At 34.3% G+C, this 23493-nt stretch overlaps 2 protein-coding genes across 2 annotated transcripts in view; one reads left to right on the top strand and one right to left on the bottom strand.

Annotated features, from left to right (window-relative positions):
- The window catches only part of LOC133669680 (uncharacterized), a 276271-nt gene that overhangs the window by 153702 nt on the left and 99076 nt on the right, over positions 1-23493 (top strand). The gene's annotated exons all lie outside the window — the stretch shown is intronic.
- On the bottom strand, positions 16532-19646 carry LOC133669676 (MDIS1-interacting receptor like kinase 2-like). Its single transcript, XM_062089910.1, has 2 exons — positions 17222-19646; positions 16532-17014 (listed from the first exon to the last, which is right to left on the bottom strand). Exons 1-2 carry the CDS (start codon positions 19539-19541, stop codon positions 16623-16625), a joined length of 2712 nt encoding a protein of 903 aa, XP_061945894.1. The 5' UTR covers positions 19542-19646; the 3' UTR covers positions 16532-16622.

The following is a 23493-nucleotide window of genomic DNA, read 5'->3' as shown; positions in this document are numbered from 1 at the left end:
TAGTTTGGGATCTAAATAACTTTTACTTAAAAAATTGTTTTGGAAAATAACATAAAATTATTCTTATAACTTTATCTTCTTATTTAAGTTTTAAAATTAAAATAATTTTAAAAAAGTACGTCACTAGTGTTGCATCATCCAAGAAATGTCACAACTTGTCATGTTAAAAAGTACTTCTCCAGAGTTGTATCATTATTCCATGAAAGCCTCAACCTGTTTATCGTGCCCATTCGGTTTAAACTTCCGAATGGACTTGATGCATGATGAACATGGAGATTCAACAGTTGGTGAACTCCCTTGGCCCCAGATTGTGCCATGGGGTCTCAGGGAAGTCATGTTCTCTTTGGTTTTTCTTTAGTGAAGTGGACGGAACGTATCATAGCCAATCACGATAATTTATTGAGGTTTTCTTTGCGTTCACATTCCTGAATTTGACAGCTTTGTAGCTCTTTTTTTAATCGTGGTTGAATGGTCCGAGACAACCTTTCTTTTCTTTTCTTTTCTTTTCTTTTACAATGAAATTTCACAAACTGTCGCATTGGAGGCCTCTCTGTATATGCCATGAAAGCTTCACCAACCAATAACACGTTTATCGTGCTCATTGGGTTTGAACTTGCTAATTAATAGAGTAGATGCATCATGAAGTACTTGGAAATTCAGTAGTTAGTATATATGCTCCCCTTCATTAGCCACAGATTCCGCTGTGGATTCTCAGAAAGTTGTGTAAAATAGCAAATGCTAAAAGATGTTCATACGAGACCATATTACGAATCAAATTGAAACATATTACAAATATGGATTCAAAATAAATCGAATGACAAATTCAAAAAAAATAATAAAAATCCCAACATTGAAGAAGGATGGAGAAAAAAGACAGAATTCAGTATATCTATCTTTAATTGTATAAGTAGAGAAACAAAGAATTTAACGAATTGAATTAATCTGTGGGCTTAACAAAGAATCTTTTTAAGATTTCAAGAATTGTTTTATATTTCTCTTTAACAACATAAACACAAAGATATTATTGAAAACAGAAACTCATTCATGCATCGAGATATTGATAATAATCATAAAGTATTTATGGAAAACATTCTGTGATGAAATCATAATGTGCACAGTAGTTAAGTTGAGCCACAATATTGTTCAACCTATCTATTCTCACATCCGACATGTGGGCTGTTGTTTTCCGTGTCTTTTTCTACCACCAACAGGTAATAACTAAAATATATATATATATATATAGATTAAAAGAAATGTTCAATCTATCTATTCTCACAAGTCACACCCGACATTAATTGCATGATGAACTAGTTTAATTGCAGGTTGATTGGTTCTACTTTCTTTCTCTTGCAATTGTAGGTGATCACGGGAAGTCATATAAAATCAAATGAAGAAAAAAATCTAAAAAAAAATACAAAAATCCTAACATTAAAGAAGGATGAAGAAAAAAGACAAAGAATTCAATATATGTATCTTTAATTGTTAATTTAGTTTTGCCCACATAAATATTAGATTATGTATTTTGTTACAATTGTTTTTTTTTAAATAATAAATTTTGATTAACAATGCGAATATCTAATGAAATAAAAATTCACATGCCATTTTTTATTTTGATGAAAATGTCCTTTGAATTATCAAAAGAGAAAGAAGCCAAATGATTTCTCGAGATTCGAATCTGCGCCGAAATAAAATGAAGTCTCTAACCACCTGTTATTGAATATGCATCAGTAAGATGAAGTCTGCAGCTGATACAATGAAGAATATGCACCAATGAGCTGAACACTGAAGCTGCTACAATGAGCATAACAGGTGGTTAGAGTGAGCATAGCAGGTGGTTAGAGTCTGTTTTCAAGTTCGGTATTAATCTGTTATTTATAACTGATTCTGTTACTATGCTAAGTGTACGAGATAAATACTGTAACCAATTACCTAAATGAATAAGATGAAATCAGTTTACATTTTCATTTCCAATATCTTTACTAGGCCAGATCTAGTTTGTCTCTTTAAAAAATACAGAAAACAAATTTTTGAATCAAAATAAACTTTATATTATGAATATCAAATTGGGCATTCCTTTTCTTCGTGTTTTTGAACGTAGTACCCATTCATTGAATTCTTTCAATTCGTTTATACGTAATTGGTCATTAATTAAAGCGTAAAAGAGCGCAATTAAAAAAAATAAGGATGAAAAAAATTTAAAAAAATAAGGTGTTGCAGTATATGTTATAATTTTTTTATTTTTCTGAATGTTATGCTTCAAAGGAAAGAGGAATAATGGTACTTGTTGTTACCCGTTTTTTAAGCCATACGTGCTAATGGAGATATTCCTTCACTACAAGATTTAACAGTTTTACCGACAAAAATATTCCGTCGGAATGTGATTAAGATTTCGTCGGTAATTTATTTACCGACGTCATCACCGAAGAAAAACGGTCGTCGGCTTTCCTTTCATCGGTAATACCATATTTCATCGCTATATCTGTCGGAAAAATAAAAAAAAATTGCCAATGATTTTACAGACAGAAATTGCGAGCAAAAAAAAAAATTTCCTGCATGAAATATACCGATGGATTTTAGCCCGTTGGTGATAGGGTGACATACTGACGGTTTAAAACCATCGGTAAAATTGTCGGTGAATGTTTGGAATACCACCGAAGATCTTCATCTGTAAATTCGTCGATCGTTGTGGCAGGCACTGTAAAAGACCGACGGCTTAAGTCCGTCGGTAAAGTTGTCGGTGAGTCTCTAATGCCGACCGAATATATCCATCTGTAAATTTGTCAGTGACTGTGACAGCTACTATCAAATGCCGGCAGATATATTCCATCGGTAAAACCCTCTGTGATTATTTTTAATATGTTTTTAAAAAATTATATAAATTAATGGTAATAAAAAACCAATTATGCAAATAAAATTTTTATTAAACATCAAAAACAAAAGAAATAAAATTAAATAATATTCATTACAAACTGAATATATTTAAAAAAAAATGTTAAATTAACTATTAAAGTTAAATAATATTCATTATAAATTAACATAATGGTGGAGCTGGATGAGAAGGAGGAGACTGGTTATTATACGATCAAAAAGGAGTAGGTGTACATGTATCACCACTCTTAGAAACAATTATTTTGCTCCTGATTATTTTTAAACTAATGTGGTTCCATGTTCAGAAGTTATGAATACCAGAGAACTTATCAAATGAATTATGTATATAATAAAATTACAGCTAATTTAATAAAATAATAAAAATAAGATTTTAATGTTGTATTGTTGTAAATATGACATATTAATAATTCAATGCACCATAATGAAATTCAAAACTATAAAAGAATATTTATCATTTTATTATCAAAATCATTTTTAAAAATTGTTTTAATCAAAAACTTTTGAACTACTTTCTATTCAACAATAATTTTTATTATAATTTAAAACAAACACGTATTTTAAATCAATCACCTATAACTAAAAGTAAATTTTTAAAAACTTACATTTTTAAATGCAAGATTAAAAACTGCTATAATTTGAAACATATTTTTTTTTATTAATGTGGGTATTGTTCGGGTCAGTTTGCACGTATTTCGATTAATTCTACGAGTTTTAAAGTTAACGACCATATAAGCTCCCTGAGATTTATAACATTCAAACTAGTAACTTTTATTTAAAATCTAATAAATTCAGCTACATCTTTTAAAATTTTAAATCCCACTTTTAATTTGGACGGGGAGAGCAATGATTATTTTGTTAAAACTTCAAATCATTACAACCGGCTTGGCTATGAGGGGTTAGCAAATGGTAGCTTGTTAGTTAATAATAATACTAAAAAATGACGTGAAAGTGGGAGATCTAAAGCTCATATGGTAGCTTCCACAATGTAAACAAAGGCACTATTAAATTTATGACTTGTGAAAGTATGCTAGTTTTTTAATTATTTTTTAACTATATTACTATACCTTTTGTTTTACTGTTTTTAAAAACAAAAAATCTGCAATTGAACTCTAGTTTTCGTGTAATGACCGGCTGTAATTTAGTCAACATGATTTAAAGAAAAACAGCCTTTTCCTCGACGTTTGAATTGGAGCAGCGAAAGACTTTGTTCATGAGCTCATAATTGAGTTGAAGAGGAGAAATTTGAGGAGATTAAATTAATTGTTGGATTAAAAAATAATGGAAATTAGAAATTGAGTGAGGGATAATGAATAAAAAATAAAGCAGTACGTAGACTTAGCTTTTTTGGCTCAAATTCTGCAAGACCACAAACTATATATATGCAAAATAATTCAGCACTAATGACTTTGCCTATTAATTATATCTATATTTTCATGATCCAAAAGTCTTCATTGACGAGGCTAGGAAATGGGAACACCACAGTAGTGATTTACATCATAGTTAATTGGCTTTTTAAGGGGTACTAATTTTTCTTATTATGAAGAAAATTAATTAATCATATTAAAAAAAAATAGTCATTTGACAAGTGTTGATCAGAGTACAAATAATCGAGAATAATTAGGTCATAAATACGATTAAAATTATAGAGATTTAATGTATAGTTTGCAAAATTAACTACGTACTAGGATTAAGTTATAATTAACTCAAAGAAAAAAGATATTTATGCAAAGGCTCTGGTCCCCTAGGTTTCAAGGATGAAGAAGTGCTTCTTAGGACCGTTGATAGAAATGTTGGGGATTCCAGCTCCCCTATGTGCGGACCGGTGATGTGCTGATAGTTGTCCATTGAAGACTAAGTACACTGGCACACAATATTTAACGTGGTTCGACAAATTACCTACATCCACGGGAAAAGTTCATATTATTAGAGATATATAGAGAAAGGGTTACAACACACATGGAGGAGGAGGATGATCATTTTACTCAAACTGTACTCCCATTATTCAATCATATATTTTTAAAAATATATTTAATCATTTTGTTACCCAAACTCAATATATTTCTTAAAAATATACAAAAACAGATAAAGAAGAACTTTTTGTAATTTTGAGGAAGAAAAAAGATACAAAAACGCAGATAAAAAAAAGACAAAAACCAAAATCAAAGAAGAAAAAAGATACAAAAAAGAAAAAGCAAAGAAGAAAAAATTACAAAAACAAAAAGATACGCCATATTTAAAACTTTGTCGTGTTAATTGTTTCTTGTTACATCCACAGCATCATGCCATTAAAGCTTCACCAGCCAATAGCCTGTTAAATATCGTGCTCACTGGGTTTGGACTTCATGAACATGGAAATTCAACAGATTGTGCCAGTCTCTTTGGTCCAGAAGACGGAACAATCTCTTTGGTTTTTCTCTGGTCCAGTGGACGGAACGGACCACAGTCAATGATCATTTAAGGATCATCAAAATACCAACAATTGGTTGTCATCAAAGATTTTCAAAAGCAAACGAAGTGATCATTTAAGGAAATTGGATTCTAACCGTTCGATTTGTGGGTTCAAATGATAAACCTTGAAAACTTGGATTCTGCTTGTTTTTTTTATATTTGTTTGGGCTTAAACTGCAGTTTAGTGTATAAAAAAGCGGGCCTCATGGGCCTGCTCGCCCCTGCAAAATTATATCACTTCAATTACAGGAAACAAAATAACTAAGCCGAAGAACCCTACCCACAAGGAAATGAACAGAACCCATGAAAATGATAGTGTAGTTGATGCGAGGAATTTACAAATGATTCAATTAAGGATTACTTGGAAATGTGATAATTTTTCTTTTTAAAATATTTTAAAAAAATATTAAATTGATATATTTTTAATGTGTTTCAATGATTTTGATATATTAATATTAAAAATTAAAAAAAATATTTTAATATATTCTTATCTAAGAAGTATTCACCACACTATTAAATTCAATACCAAACAGACAATTCTGAAATCTTTGTCTCGACAAAGTCTTTCTATGTGCAAGCAAACGATCTGTGTAGAAAAATATGTCACATGGAGCCAGGCCAGTTCATGCCGCACACAACCCAATGCTTTATGGCAGAGCGCGGCCTGTGTAAATGGCTCATTATGACAGAAAAACCTGTCACTTTTTTTTTTTTTTGTATCGACTAATTGATTCATTTATTTACCAAAAACTTAAAAAACATTATATTCTTCCTTTTAAAATATCTTGATTCAATTATTTCTGTATCTTTTTTATTTTAGTAATTTTTCTTTTCTTTAAAGAATCTTATATAAATTCATCAATATAAGAAATAAATAGATAGATTGGATGGTGGAGGAGATTAATTTCTTATTCTTGAAAAAACATATTTCAAAGCTGTTATAATCCAAATTTTGACCCTTTTATTTTAATTATTATTATTATTTTATTTACTGAAAAGGATATAAAAAAATGATGATGAAAAAAATAATAATGATGAAAGGCAAGTAAAATGAAATAAATGAAGAATGAATTAAAATTTGGGTTAAGGGCAACATGATTAGAAGTTTTGAGGTTTAATTAAATTAATCTAATTAATCCAATCAAGGGTTTAATTGGTGAATTGATAAGTTTTGAGACTTAATTGGACTTGGATTTAATGAAATTAATGAAATCAGGGACTTAATTGGAGAAATAGCAAAGTTTGGGGTTAATTAAGGGTCACAATTGCAAAATTAAAATCCAAGGACTACATTGAAAATGGCGCGCAAATACAGGGGGCCAATTACAGTTTAAACGAAGGGCTTAATTACAAAACGTTTAAAACTTCAAGGGCCAAAATGAAAACAACCATTAAACACAAAAACGGTGCCGACACTGTTCGTCTTCCTCAACGGTTCAGCCGCCCGCCACCACCATTGCACCTGCAATCAATGGATGAAACGGCATTGTTCTCTGGCTATAAAAACTAGAGAACGAAAGGCCACAAAGGAGAGGGAGGAATCACAGGGGGGAGGAACCACAGAGAACCGGGAGAGACTAGAAAAAAAAAAACAGACTTTCGTTCCTCTGTTTCTTCTCAAAGAAACAAAGGAGGCTAAAGAAAAAAAGGGCATGAACAGGAGGAAGAAAAACTGGGGAAAAAGGGCAGACAAGGAAAAGAAAAACGCAGGAAAATAGACAGAACGAGAGCAAGAAAATAGAGAACAGAAAAAAAAACACAGAGACGAACAACAATAAGAAAAACGCAGGGGAAGAACCCTCATCTCCTGGGTGCAGACCTCCATCACCATCGACCATCGTCATCGTCTGCGTCTTCGTTTTCTAATAATATCACAAGCAACAGCTTCGGAAAGGGAAACTAGGGAAGACGCATGCAGAAAAACAGAAACAGGGGAGCAAGCTTCCATTCAACCGACAGCACCTAACATCTTCATCACCATCGTTGATGTCCTGAGCAGAGGAAGCACATAAGGAAGACCAAGGAAAGCAGTAGACAAGAGTCACCACCAGATTCACAACCGTTTTCGTCGCCTCCAGAAGCAGCAACTCCAGAGCTCCATCTTCAGCAGCCACTGCACCAGAAACAGGGCACTCCAGGAAAGAAATACAGGGACGAACCGGGGAAGAAAAGGAGGAAGAGAAGGAAGAAGAGAGGAAGAACAAGAGGAGGCAGCGTCGTTCGTCCAGCACAGTGCCATCGTCTCCGGCTACGCCTTGCTGCACCAGGTAAGTCGTCCCTCATCTCTACCCTTTTGCATTTTAATTCACTGCTACAGTAGCAGTGAATTATAATTCACTTGCTACTGTAGCAAGTGAATTATAATTCATTGGACCCAACCCCCAAAAAAATAGAAAAAATAAAAAAACAGAAAAATAAAAAAAGTAGAAAAAATAAAAAAAAATAACAAATGAGTATGCATGAATAAAAATAATGTAAATTTATTGGTTTATTCACTTACGGCAGAGTCAGGAATAAAAATACCGGTTTAAATTTATATTATTTTTATTCGTTGTATTTTATTTTATTTAGCTAGAAAAATTAAAAAAAAATATGTTCATGCTTAAAAATAAATTTATTTTTTTACTGGCGCTCGAGTAGGGAATAAAAAATATTGATCTAATTTTTTTTATATAGCTACGTAATATTTACCAACGCTAGAGTTGGAGATATTCGTAGTTGAATATTCACTGACGCCAGAGTCAGGAATTTTATAAGCAAATTATCATAACATTAAGTAATAAACATTTAACAATTTAAGACAAAACCAGCAATGCAGTCTGCCTCAGGCAGAACGTTTAAGTGGTGATAATATCTTCCCTTTTACGTAACCAATCCCGAGCCATAGGATCTCTGATGACCAGTTAGGGTTCCTAGTGACCGTAATACTAGGTGGCGACTCCTCAAACAAGACATTTTCCCCTAAAAGAACAAGATGCCAGAATTTGTTCTTTACTTAAAGATTATTTTTTAGGGCTGCCGCGATGTCGGGTGCGACAGAATGGCGACTCCACTAGGGATTTTAGGATTAAGCTTTGTCTTTTGTCTTATTATTGTTGTTTTATTTGTTGAGTTTATTTTTTTATTTTTCCTACATTTACTGCTTTAGCATGCATCCTTGTTTATGTTGTCATGCATCACTTTGAGAGCACACACCTTAAAATCTAGGATAAGTGGGGGAGTAACGGTACCCCAATGGCTTTAGTCTGGGTAAAACTCGTGAAACCATCCAACTTTCGCTTGATTGTTTACTTGGAAGTGGTTGATATGCCGAACTGATATTACTCAGGGCCTCTATCTTCACACTACTTGTAAGCCTCATATCGACCTTTCAAGGACGATCACTGAGCATGTGAAAGACCCTTTGAAACTAGATAATGACCAACCCGTTGATGCACTCAACAATTAGGATCTTCCTACTAGGTTGTTACCCCGTGAATGGCAAGTTTGCATTTCATACGCATTTTGTTTTAATCAACATTTTTTCATAATTGCATGATTTACATTTAGCAGGTTGAAATATAGGTTCCCCATTGAAACCCGCCTATAACACTCGTTCAAGAAAAAGACAAATGGAAAACGAAGAAAGAGCCCAGTTGGAAGCCCAACATCAAAAAGAGGTGGATAATCTTAAAGAAGAAGTCGCAAGGCTTACTAGTCTACTCGAGCAGGCCTTGAGAGATAAATCTGGAAAAGCAATACTTATAGCTTAGCCTGAAGATATGCATGTAACTCATTTTGATCCACAGAATATGGGGGCAAATAGGATGTCATCTGAATTTCAACAAGCTATGCATTTCCAGCCAGTATACCCCATGAGAATGTCGTTTACCATTGATTCTACTGAGAAAGAATCTCAAAAGGGCAAGATGGTGAAAAAAGAGGGTTTGGAAAAATGGACTGTCTTAGAAGAGAGAATAAAGGTAGTTGAGAGAAACCATTTGTGTGACCTGGTGAAAGCTGTCACTATGTGTTTGGTACCTAACGTAGTCATTCCTAAGAAGTTTAGGGTGCCAGAATTCATTAAATATACAGGAACCCAATGCCCTGTAACTCATCTCAAGGCATACTGCAACAAAATGGCTGAGGTGGTTGACGATGATAAGTTGTTGATTCATTTCTTTCAAGACAGCTTAAGTGGCGCTACCCTTACTTGGTATATGCAGTTGGACAATACCAAGGTTAAAAAATGAAAGGATTTAATTGATGCCTTCATGAGGCAATATAAGTTCAATATAGACGTGGGCCCTGATCGGTTAAGCTTGCAAGCTATGGAGAAGGACAACAAGGAGTCCATAAGGGAATACTCTAGAAGATGGAGTGAGGTAGCTGCACAAGTTAACCCTCCCATGTTGGAAAAGGAGATGATCAATTTATTTTCCAACACCTTTAAAGCTCCATACTTTGAATACATGGTTAGAAGCTCTGCACAACATTTCACTGACCTAGTTGTTATAGCTGAAAGGATTGAACAAGCCATTGAGTTAGGTAAGATTGCTGACCCAATTGAGAAGAACAGTTTCACTGAAAAAGGAAAGGACACTGAAGGTGGTTGTCAAGGCACTTATCGTTCCTATAGCTGATTTCTTCATACCGACTCCTAGAAATCAAATATCTTGAAGAAAAAGCTACGATGATATTAGGCCAAGAATGGTCTGCATATGGCTTCAACTAACTACTGAAAAGATACCATTGTCAAGAAGAATGAGTGAATGAAAGATTCCAGAAATTTCAATCAATGATCACTAAATGTTTAGCCCCTTTATGTGTTATCATGCCAGTATTCATGTTGGTATAAGATCTTTGTTGTTGAACTTATTTTCCTAAGCTTCAATGAAATAATGAGTTTGTCATTCAATCGTGTTCACGACCAAGCATTATTCATCTGATTAAGACAGTTTTCTTATAAGGACTCACAAATACACTTTTGAAGCCTCGCATGATCTCATAGACTCAATTCATCTCTTCTACCAAAATCAGTTTTCCTATTAGAGTTTTGAAAATTTGATCTGGCGTTTTGATTTCAAAAATAATTTGATGTTTATTCAAAAATGATATTTTTGACATTCTACTTGTAAAATGACAAGTGAATCAAGCAACTCCATCATTGAGGTGACTAGATTATAAACCAAAAAAAAAAGAATAAACACCCTTACCCCATGACTCTTGAATCATGTGTTTTTAAATGCATGAATAATGATATGTAGTGAACTTGTTGCTCATGACTTATGAAATGCATCTTTGCAAAGTCCAAACCATCAAACTAGATGAGGTCCAAGTTTATTGATCTTAACTGCTTGCGCTTGAAATGAGGAAAGGCCATCTTTATTATTCCTTTCACGTTCTGAAATAAGTACGTCCCTTGCGATCCCTTTTTGAGCCTGAATAATTTTTCTTTCATGAAAAAAATCTCGACTAGGATCACACCCCACACTAGGGGGCAAGAGAAAATTTCAATGAGAAAAGAGAAAAAGCCGTGAGAAAGCCAAAAAAGGCATAAAAGCTCAAGAAAGTCAAATGCTAGGGGGCATGCCCAAATCATTAGAAAAGTAACATCCAAGATAAAGTGTGTATGTCCTAGCAAAGCAAAAAAAAAAAAAAAACAAGAAGCAACAAATCAAAGAAGAGCAGCAAAAGAAAATATGAATGACGTCAAGAGTCAAACTATTGATAGTGATCCTCAGTCTTTGAAACCCTGAAACACTCTTTGAGCCTTATGAATCCTTTTCTTTCATAGCCAAAAACCACAGCCTACGTTATGTGTCTGTAGAAGTCCTTTCTAATCAAGCAAGCAAGCAACTTAGAACAATAAACAATGCTCTCAAAATGCAAAGAATACTTTTTTATAAGATTCATGACATTAAGAATAAACTACTCATTATTATTCATGCTGATAAAAATGAATGTTAAAAAAGAGACAAGTTTTTCTCATACAAAACCTCGAGCTTTTTTCTCGAGCCCTTCACTTTGAAAACCTAAAAACAAAAGGTCACCTCATGATGTATTTTCACTGAAGACCTCATTGCCAAACACAAGAGCACATAAGCTCTTTTACAAGAAAAAAAATAACCAAGGAGTTGCAAGATTTCAAAAGCAAATTGTTTTAGACTCACATTGAAATAATTTTTGTTTTCAAGATTCATTCTCGACCCATATCCTTCACCAAACTGAAAAGGAGAGAAATGAGAGAAGAGCCTCTTAAAACCATTATTTGTCTAAGTAGCTGACAGAGCATACTTGGGGGCAATGACCAATACAAGGGGGCAACATTGTGTTTAGAAGAAAAAATTCTAGAAAAGAGATGGTAATTTCTTTCAACCAGACAAGGGGGCATTTTGGTTTACAAAAGACAGCTTGATCCTTTCAGCAAGTGACACCGAATGTTTCTAGCAGTGAAACGAGGAGTAATGAGTGTTCCTCTCAAATTATTTGACGAGTCAGAAAATCTTTAGCAAGCAAGTGGGTCACGATGGGCACCACAAAGGTTGAGTTGTGCAAACAAATCTGGAAATAGACTTACATGGGCCAATTTGAGTGGGCTAGAAGCCAAATGAAAAAGATGACCCAAATCAGAGGTAGCAAGTCCTTATCAATCAAGCAACAAGAAGACTAAGAAGAAATGGGGGCCTATATTTCAAATCAGGTAAAGATGCGTGCATATCATCTAAAATTTGAGACATTGGACAATGAGTTTTGCAAATTTCATAAGAGAAAATTCTAGCGGAATCCATCAAGTGGAAGGCCAACTTCAAATGGCCAAAGATTGAAATTACTTTTGAAAATTTTTCATTTTTGAGAATTTTTCAACGTGGGCAGGCCGCCCATGAGAATTAGGCCACCTGAAAAATCTCTATGTTTTCCACCTTCTTTGAATACGCCTTCGAGCCTTTGATCATCATTTTTAAGGCACCTACGAGCCTTCATCTCCTTTCAAGTGCACCTTTAAGCACTTGACCATCCAAGGTAGTGCGTTTCCTAACCCTACCTCTCTTTTGAGTGCGCCTTCGAGCCCTCACCTCTTTCGAGCGCGCCTTTGAGCCCTCGCTTTCGGTCGAGCGTGACTTTGAGCCCTTGCTTCATTTCGAGTGCGCCTTTGAGCCCTCGCTTTTTCTCGAGCATGCCTTTGAGCCCTCGCTTCCTTTCGAGCGCGCCTTCAAGCCCTCGACCATCCTTTTGAGTGCGCCTTCAAGCCTTAATTTTCCTTTCTCTTTTCACTTGGGTAGGTCACCCATCACAATGAGACCCTTTCTTTTTTTACTTGGGTAGGTCACCCATTACAATGAGACCCTTTTCTTTGTATTTGTAAAAAAAAAAACAATTTCCTCGTCTTATTCTTCATCGGGCAGGTCGCCTGGAACAATTAGACCACTCGCGAAACCCTTTTCGCGTTTTATTCTTCCTATCGGGCAGGTCGCCTGGAACAATTAGACCACTCGCGAAACCCTTTTCGCGTTTTATTCTTCCTATCGGGCAGGTCGCCTTTATTCTTCCTATCGGGCAGGTCGCGATTAGACCACTCGCGAAACCCTTTTCGCATTTTATTCTTCATCGGGCAGGTCGCCTGGAACAATTAGATCACTCGCGAAACCCTTTTCGCATTTTATTCTTCCTATCGGGCAGGTCGCTTGGAACAATTAGACCACTCGCAAAACCCTTTTCGCGTTTCTTCTTCCTATCGGGCAGGTCGCCTGGAACAATTAGATGACTCGTGAAACCCTTTTCACATTTTATTCTTCATTGGGCAGGTCGCCTGAAACAATTAGACCACTCGCGAAACCCTTTTCGTGTTTTATTCTTCCTATCGGGCAAGTCGCCTGGAACAATTAGACCACTCGCGAAATTCTTCGAGTTCTTTTATCATTGGGCTGGTTGCCCAAAACAATTTGATCCATTTCAAAAAAAAAACACAAAAAAACAAAAAACAAAAAACAAAAACAAAAACAAAAACAAAAAAAATGGGTCCTCTTTCAAATGAGTTATTTCTTGATTTCTACATCTCTCTGTAAAGGTCGTGTGTCAATTAATTGTTTTCGAAGTTTTTAAGACTAGAAAAAAAAAAAAGCAAAGGTTCTTTCTGTATCTACTTTTCTTTATAAATTTACTACACAAAGCTAAAAGAAAATGAAATTTTCCAATATCTTTGTATAGTAAATATTATAAAGAGGGGGCAACTGTCATAACCCAAATTTTGACCCTTTTATTTTAATTATTATTATTATTTTATTTACTGAAAAGGATATAAAAAAATGATGATGAAAAAAATAATAATGATGAAAGGCAAGTAAAATGAAATAAATGAAGAATGAATTAAAATTTGGGTTAAGGGCAACATGATTGGAAGTTTTGAGGTTTAATTAAATTAATCTAATTAATCCAATCAAGGGTTTAATTGGTGAATTGATAAGTTTTGAGACTTAATTGGACTTAGATTTAATTAAATTAATGAAATCAGGGAATTAATTGAAGAAATAGCAAAGTTTGGGGTTAATTGAGGGTCAAAATTGCAAAATTAAAATCCAAGGACTACATTGAAAATGGCGCGCAAATGCAGGGGGCCAATTACAGTTTACACGAAGGGCTTAATTACAAAACGTTTAAAACTTCAAGGGCCAAAATGAAAACAACCATTAAACACAAAAACGGTGCCGACACTGTTCGTCTTCCTAACGGTTCAGCCGCCCGCCACCACCATTGCACCTGCAATCAATGGATGAAACGGCATTGTTCTCTGGCTATAAAAACTAGAGAACGAAAGGCCACAAAGGAGAGGGAGGAATCACAGGGGGGAGGAACCACAGAGAACCGGGAGAGACTAGAAAAAAAAAAACAGACTTTCGTTCCTCTGTTTCTTCTCAAAGAAACAAAGGAGGCTAAAGAAAAAAAGGGCACGAACAGGAGGAAGAAAAACTGGGGAAAAAGGGCAGACAAGGAAAAGAAAAACGCAGGAAAATAGAGAGAACGAGAGCAAGAAAACAGAGAACAGAAAAAAAACACAGAGACGAACAACAATAAGAAAAACGCAGGGGAAGAACCCTCATCTCCTGGGTGCAGACCTCCATCACCATCGACCATCGTCATCGTCTGCGTCTTCATTTTCTAATAATATCACAAGCAACAGCTTGGGAAAGGGAAACTAGGGAAGACGCATGCAGAAAAACAGAAACAGGGGAGCAAGCTTCCATTCAACCGACAACACCTAACATCTTCATCACCATCGTTGATGTCCTGAGCAGAGGAAGCACATAAGGAAGACCAAGGAAAGCAGTAGACAAGAGTCACCACCAGATTCACAACCGTTTTCGTCGCCTCCAGAAGCAGCAACTCCAGAGCTCCATCTTCAGCAGCCACTGCACCAGAAACAGGGCACTCCAGGAAAGAAATACAGGGACGAACCGGGGAAGAAAAGGAGGAAGAGAAGGAAGAAGAGAGGAAGAACAAGAGGAGGCAGCGTCGTTCGTCCAGCACAGTGCGCCATCGTCTCCGGCTACGCCTTGCTGCACCAGGTAAGTCGTCCCTCATCTCTACCCTTTTGCATTTTAATTCACTGCTACAGTAGCAGTGAATTATAATTCACTTGCTACTGTAGCAAGTGAATTATAATTCATTGGACCCAACCCCCAAAAAAATAGAAAAAATAAAAAAACAGAAAAATAAAAAAAGTAGAAAAAATAAAAAAAATAACAAATGAGTATGCATGAATAAAAATAATGTAAATTTATTGGTTTATTCACTGACGGCAGAGTCAGGAATAAAAATAACGGTTTAAATTTATATTGTTTTTATTTGTTGTATTTTATTTTATTTAGTTAGAAAAATAAAAAAAAATATGTGCATGCTTAAAAATAAATTTATTTTTTTACTAGCGCTCGAGTAGGGAATAAAAAATATTGATCTAATTTTTTTTTATAGCTACGTAATATTTACCAATGTCAGAGTTGGAGATATTCGTAGTTGAAAATTCACTGACGTTAGAGTCAGGAATTTTATAAGCAAATGATCACAGCATAAAGTAATAAACATTTAGCAATTTAAGACAAAACCAGCAATGCAGTCTGCCTCAGGCAGAACGTTTAAGGGGTGATAATATCTTCCCTTTTACGTAACCAATCCCGAGCCATAGAATCTCTGATGACCAGTTAGGGTTCCTAGTGACCGTAATACTAGGTGGCGACTCCTCAAACAAGACATTTTTCCCTAAAAGAACAAGATGCCAGAAATCTGTTCTTTACTTAAAGATTATTTTTTTGGGCCGTCGCGATGTCGGGTACGACAAAAGTAATATTTTACAGTTGAAACTGTATTTTATATTTTTTTAAAAAATTATTTAAAAATAATATTATTATATTTTTAAAAAATCTTAAAAATAATTTTTCAAATTACTTGCATTACTTGGAATTCAATCTTCATTACCCTTGCTTTTTGATCAGGCGTACTTAGTTGTATTCACGCAATTGGCTTACAAAACGATCTCTATAAGCTAACGATCAACTGCATTCAATCTTCATACCACTTTGAAATCTGTCATAAAGTTCATGGTTTGCCTCGAGTGTTTCAGTGCCTCGAGGGTTTTGTAGCAACACAAGAATATACCCCCTTGGTTTCACTCTCTTGAGCCGAATCGCTTGTTCACTCTTTTTTTTTTATAGGCAAATGCATTTTGACAGTTTGCTATTGTATTCCTATGACAATTTATTATGTCTCCATTTTTAGTTAAATCATTTTATTGCAGACAATGATTTATTGAATTATCAGTAAATTTCTGGATATAATTGAGGACACTTAAAATTTGGCTTAAAAGGAATTATAAATCATCGAGGCTGCACGGAGGATTCTTCCGGGGTTCAGTGTGGAGAACTCTGTGTAGTTGATAGTTTAAGTTTTTGTAGCATGATCAGTGTGGATTCATAGTTTAAGTGCAGATGCATAGCATGTGCAGCAATTCTTGGTATATCTCCTTCCAGCAGCCTCTCATGCTAGTTTATTCATTTCAGCTCAATATGAATTGAAGATTTCCTTTATTACAAGGGATGAAACAGAATCTTGAAACCCTGGTGTCCTCATTATAGAAGAAAGCCTTTATTCACTTTGATTGATAATAATACTGTACTGAAACATATTAATCATATCGTTGAAGAAACAAAATACAAAGCAGAGAAATAATTTATAACAAACAAAGCTACGAAAGTTGAAAGGAACATAAGTCGAAACAAGCACATAGTAATTATAGAAAATCTTTTGGAAAATTCTCAGCCTTTCACAGTCGTTTGAGGCATCAGATCTTCCAATGTTACTGCGGAGAATGACTTTGGCAGCGAAGGCCATCGAGCTATGAGCTCCGAAGCTACTTGTCGCATGGTTGGCCTAGATTGGGGATTGGCAAGCAAGCATGCAAATGCTATTTTGATAATGGAGACCACACCTTCTGCAACTCGATTTTCAGGAAGTGGGATACGTTGGTCTATCACATCCTTAAACAATGCATGCTGGTTGATTTGTGAGCACGACGAGGAGGAAAATGCTGATGCAGAAAGAGATGAGATGAGATCACCCGGATGCATTCCCATTATTACTTCCATTGTGAGCACTCCAAAGCTGTAGACATCGCATTTCTCGTTCACTCTCATTGTGTAAGCTAGCTCTGCAAAGATTCTGGTCATTTTTTCATAGTACTGGCTCTATCGTACTGCTAATATGACAATTTATTATACATAACCTTTAGAGCATCCAAAAGTAGCCCTCCATTTTCATAGTACGTACTGGTAGTCTTGTTCTGCTTATATATATATATATATATATATATATATATATATATATATATATATTAAGAATGAAATCAAGTATGTACCTGGAGCTGTGTATCCGAAGGTGCCAGCAAATGAGGTCCAGTTGGTTGAGTCAGGCATCAAGAGCCGAGCTGTCCCAAAATCCGAAACATGAGCCTCGTATTCCAAATCTAAAAGAACATTGCTGCTGGAAATGTCTCGATGAATGATTGGAGGCGAGCAATCATGGTGCAAATAGGATAATGCATTGGCCACTCCTTTAACAACATTAAGCCTTCTATTCCAATCCAAGTCCATTGCCTGTTCTTCGCTAGATAAATTCATCTTCAAACTTCCCCTTTCTATGAACTCGTAAACTAAAAAGGAGTGCTCAATTAATGAACAAAATCCATATAACTTCACAATATTTCGATGTCGAATATCTATTAACATGCGAATCTCATTTCTAAAAGTTTTCAAATCCATAAGCTCGCCATCTCTTGATGGGTGAAGTTTCTTCACGGCAACCACCTGACCTGTTGGCAACATGGCTCGATAAACAATTCCGTATCCCCCTTTCCCTATACAGTTATTGGAGTTGAAATTATTAGTGGCCTGGATGATAGTTTCATGTAGCATCTCTTCCTCGTAGCCCCATGCTGCTAAACTGAGTGGACTTTGTTGCTCTCTTAAGAAAGAGATTCTTTCTCTACTTGTTCGGCGGAGAAAGTATAAACATTCAACCATGGTAAGTAGTAGAAGTAGACTGCCCAGGAGAGGAAAAAGAATCAAAATGACAATTTTGCTGCTCCTTCTCCTGCTTGTAAGAAGTGTACAAGGCTTTAGACCACTGGCATTTCCACATAGACCACTATTATTCATAAAAGCTTCCAATGGAGCTTCATTAAAGCCTTTGATTTTGGGAATAGGGCCCTCTAATTCATTGTAGGAGATGTCAACAGCTGTCAAGCTCACCAAATCTACAAAAGCAGTTGGAATCAAACCGGAAAGTTTGTTGTGAGAGAGGTTCATCGTTTCTAACTGTTTCAATTGCCCAATTTCTGATGGTATCTCTCCTACCAGTACATTCCCACTGAGATCTAGATCTTCAAGAAAATGCAGGAAGCCTATCTCAGATGGGATGCTCCCTATGAACTTATTATGACTCAAGTTCAACTGTAATAAATTCGAGCACTCTCCCAATTGTTTTGTGATTGATCCACCAAGATTATTAGAAGCTAAATTAAGGGCACGAAGTTGAGATAGCATTTGGATTTCAAAGGGAACGACACCAGAAAGATGGTTGTTATGAAGAGTAAGGTTGTACAACGCCTTCAACTGCCCCAATTCTTTTGGAATTGTCCCCTTCAGGAGATTTGACGAGAGATCAATCATTTGTAGCTCGGGAGCCTTTCCAAGCTCTGATGGTATCTCACCGGAGATATTATTGTTTGACAATTTTAGGCTCGCCAAGTTGTGAAAACCTCCCCATTTCCACGTAAGCGCACCATACAAATTATTGTGACTTAGGTCCATATAGTTCAAGTTGGGGTAGAGGCCAAAATCTTCAGAAATATTCCCCGTCAATTGGTTCCACTCAAGCCTAACTCTAAATAGACTAGTACAATTTCGCAAGCTTTTAGGGATGGGGCCAGAAAAATGATTGCGGACAGCTGTAAAATTTACAAGCAACCCACCAAGGCACAAGTCTCGTGGTAAATGGCCAGTGAAATTGTTTAAAGACAAGCGCAAAGTCATCAAATGTGTGAGATTATTCATCTCGGGGGGTAGAGAACCACTGAGATTATTAAAGGACAAGCCCAAAAAAACAAGGGATTCAAGTTGTCCTATTTCTCGAGGAACAGATCCAGATAAATTATTCTCTGCGATATTGAGAAAGGATAAGTTTCTCAAATTTTCAATAGAAGAAGGGATCAAATCGGTGAGATTATTTTTATCAAGATAGAGAACGTTAAGACTTGTTAACAATCCTATCTCAAGCGGAATAGTTCCGTAGAGTGAATTGTTCCTGAGATTGAGGGTGAGAAGATTGGGGAAGGATGAGAAGTGGAAACTATGAAGTGTACCTCTCAGACGAAAATGTGGAAGGCTGAAATCCGCGACGCTTCCAGAATTGTCACAAGTGATTCCAAGCCACTTGCAAGGGCTGCTGCCAACCCAAGAAGACAGGACAGATTGGCTGTGGTTGTCATCAAGACTTGCTTTCCATTTTAGGAGAGCCTCCGCTTCTTCATTACCTTCAGCAACTGCATATCTGGCAGCACCAAATGAAGTTGCAGAGGAATTAGGAGGAAAGGCCAAGAAAGAAGGAAAGCACATTAGAAGGAGAAAAAAAAGGACTTGGAGAAACATTGAGACTGGTTTCTGTAGTAAGGACATCATGTCTAAGGGATATGGTTTGCTATGGAAGATGAAGATCCTAGGCTCCAATGATAGGTATTTATAGAAAAAAAAGAAATGGAATATTTATTGGAATTTTTAATTGTGAAATTTCCTATTCATCTTTGTTCTTATTTTACAGAATTTTATACGTGTCAACAACAGTGACATCAGTCTTTATTGGGTGGAAGATTTGGTAAATCCTAGGAAAATTCATTTCCAATTAAGTCCTATAATTTATAAAGATGCTTAATTGCTGGCTCATTTGTTCAAAATCCGTAGCTCATTTCTAAACTAAATAAAAAAAAATAAAAATAACTAAGAAAAAAATATTTTGTCTTTTAAAATCATTTGCATCAGTTTTCTCTCCTTTAATTGAATCGGTGAAGAAATAATGTGAGAGACTGCTTAATTAATCGCGCTCGGGCTTTCTGAATTAATTGGAATTGCAAGGTAGAGGAATCTTTCATTCTGAAATTTCTAAAACATAGGACTCCCTATTGATTGTAAAGTACCATGAATATTGTGGGCCTCGGGTTGTCCAAATTTGACTTGTCCAAAGATTCTTGATGTAACCTTTTAACTGTATATGATTGTGTAACGTATTAATAAATTTAGCGCAAGAAAGCAGCTCTCGAGTTGTATAGAACAATACAGATAGGTAAATGAAGGTAAAAATAAAAACTCACATGGATTATATAAGAACAATACAGATAGGTAAATGAAGGTTTAATTTATCCAAAAACTTATCTGACTCAACAACAAACATACCTAGTGAGTATGTCGGTATTTTTATGCCTTTCATATAGCTTATGGTTATTTTCATAGTTATTAAGCTCAAGATAGGGGTCAAGAAATAAGTTGGAATTTCAATATTTTTATTTTAATTAATAAAATTAAAAATAAAATAATATAGGCACCTATAAATTTTAGGTATAAAGAATGTTAAATTAAAAATAATATAAAATTATTATTAAAATCTTACCTAAGAATTTAAAGTGGTAGAGAATAAGATAAATTATATCTTGGAACCTCACCCAATAGTTTAAGTTATTAGATTGAGTTAATTTTTTGACATGGTATAGAACTTTAATGACCAAGTGGTTACGAGTTCAAATCTCATCATCCCTATTTATTTGATAAAAAAATCAAGCACAAGATAATATGAATCTGTGCAAATTTCAAGTCCATATAATTTTTACTTGAAAGAATATATTAAAAAATAATATAAATTATATTTTAATTTAAATTATTAGATTAAAATGATATGTAAAGTTTTTAAGTTGTAATAATTGTTTAAAAAATAAATCACTAGTGCTGCATCAGTCAAGAAATGTCACAACTAGCTTGTCGTGTTAATTAATTGCTTAATTATATTACGTCCACAACATTATTCCATGAAAGCCTCACAGACCAATAACCTGTTTATCGTGGTCTTTGGGTTTAAACTTACAAATGGACTTGATGCATCATGGAGTTGGAAATTCAATAGCTAATAAACTCCCTTGGCCCCAGATTGTGCCATGGGGTTTCAGGAAGTTATGTTCTCTTCGTTTTTTATGTAGTCTAGTGGACGGACCGCACAGCGCAGATAGCGCTTTTTATCATTGTTTGATTATTAGAAATTCGCTATGTAGTATTTAATTCAGAGTTAGTAATTATAATAAAAAATATTAGCACTCCTAATATACTTTTAACTGAAATAAATTATTTTATGGTTTTAATTATATGTATACACACACACACACACATATATATATATATATATAGTACAATTATATCAATAAAACATCCCAAAAAAATAAATTTCAATCCATATTATATATATGGCGCTGTTTCTTTTTATTACCAATCACTAAAAAACTGTGGTATTTTTAGAAGATGAGTTAGTCTTTAAGTGAAAGGAATCAAAGAATCATTTCAATCCAATAACTTAAATTGTTAGATGGAGTCTCATGATATAATTTATATTATTCTCTAACGCACCCTCTCAAGTAAAAGTCATTTGGGTTTGAAACTTACACAGACTCACACTACATTGTGCTTAATTTTAATCAAATAAATGGGAATGATGAGATTCGAACTCGTGACCGCTTGATCTTCAAGACTCTGATACCATGTCAAATAATCATCTCAACCCAATAGCTTAAGCTTTTAGGTATATGATTTATATTATTCTCTAATATATCATCTTAAGTGAAAGCTCTTTGAGCTTGAAACTTGCACAGATTCATATTATCTTGTGCTTAATTTTTTATCAAATAAATAGGGATGGTGAGATTCGAACTCGTGACCACTTGGTCATCAAGGCTCTGATACCATGTTAAAGAATCATCTCAACCCAATAGCTTAAACTAGTAAGTAAGGTCTCAGGATATGATTTATATTATTCTCTAACAATAGGCTCACCCACGCACCTTCTGAAAGTGAAATTTTTTTAATCAGTTTCTTTCTCATCTTTCTTTTTTCTTACAGTTAAATTTTTAAAAGACTAAAATAACCTCTCTCTTTTTTCTCTCTGTATAATTGTTACACAAGAGAGAGCCATAAAACACTCAAGCTTTATCTATTGTAGAACACAAATAAGATGCACCACTATTAATTTGATACCAATGATTTTTTAATCGATATTGTTGGATATGTTAACAAAATCATGAATACGAATAAATTATATTTATGATAGGATTATAGCTAGTTTAACAAATCTTAATGTTGCATTGTTATATTTATAATATATTAATATTTCTATGCACAATAATATAATTAAAAACTACAAAAGTAATACATATTTATTTTAATCATTTTATTATCTACATCACTTTCTTTTGTAGTTTTTTGTTTTAAAAATATTTTTGACATCAGCATATCAAAATAAATTGAAAACACCAAAAATATATTAATTTGAAATAAAAAAAATTAAAATTTTTTAATTTTTTTCAAAAACACTTTTTAAACGCAAAAATAAACGGGCTTTAAATATCAATAAATCTCGACTCAATGAATCAACCTGGTAAGTTGTTAATCAATAATTCTTAAAATCAAAACTCAACCCAATTCTCAAAATCTTTGCTAGGCAAGATCTAGATTTTTAGGCATGATAAGTCCAAATAATACCTTAATAGAACTTATTTTGTCTAAAGAATCTTTTGACGCCAATAATTTTTTTTTTTTTTTGTAGATAGAAACAATTCAATTCATGAATTTTCTTTTTCTAACATCATTTTTCTCCAAGTCCCTTTCAAAAATATAGAAAACAAATTAATGAATCAAAATAAACTTATATTGATAATCAAATTGGGCATTCCTTTTCTTCGTGTTTTTGAACGTACGTAGTACCTATTGAATTATATGCAGCTCATCCACGTTGAAACCAACATCTCTATCTTCTCCACACCAATAGCTACAGCAGTGGATGTACAGGCAGGGAAAGATCATCCGCAGCTAGAGCAGTGCAATTTCCAGATTCAACCATAAACAAATACAACAATCCTGCAATTTTTAGTTGAAGTCTTCAGCAAGCAACTATGCAAAAGTTAGAGTTTGTTAAAGTTGTTAGAGTTAATTAAAACTGTTAGAAGAATTGGTTAGCTGTTAAAAAATAATTAGTTATTCTGTTAATTATTGATTGATTATTCTGTTTACAAGAATCAGCCTATATAAACAATGTAATAGCCGATTGATATTAATACAGTGAATATCATTTATTTTTCCTTCTCTTTACTATTTCATTAGTACCCATTCATTGAATTCTTTCAATTCTTTCAATTCTCCAAGTCATTAATTAAAGCATATAATAGCGTATTTTAATTAAAAAATAACGATGAAAAAATAATTGCTAGAGAGCATATCCTAGGTGTTCCAGTATATGTTATATTTTATTTTTATTTTTCTGAATGTTATGCTTCAAAGGAAAGAGGAATAATGGTACTGGCAAATTAAAAACTGGAATTTTGAT

The sequence above is a fragment of the Populus nigra genome, chromosome 12 (genome assembly GCF_951802175.1).
Source record: "Populus nigra chromosome 12, ddPopNigr1.1, whole genome shotgun sequence".
NCBI classification, from domain to species: Eukaryota; Viridiplantae; Streptophyta; class Magnoliopsida; order Malpighiales; family Salicaceae; genus Populus; species Populus nigra.
Note: the sequence above shows the minus strand (reverse complement) of the source record. Positions and strands in the feature narration are given on the sequence as shown.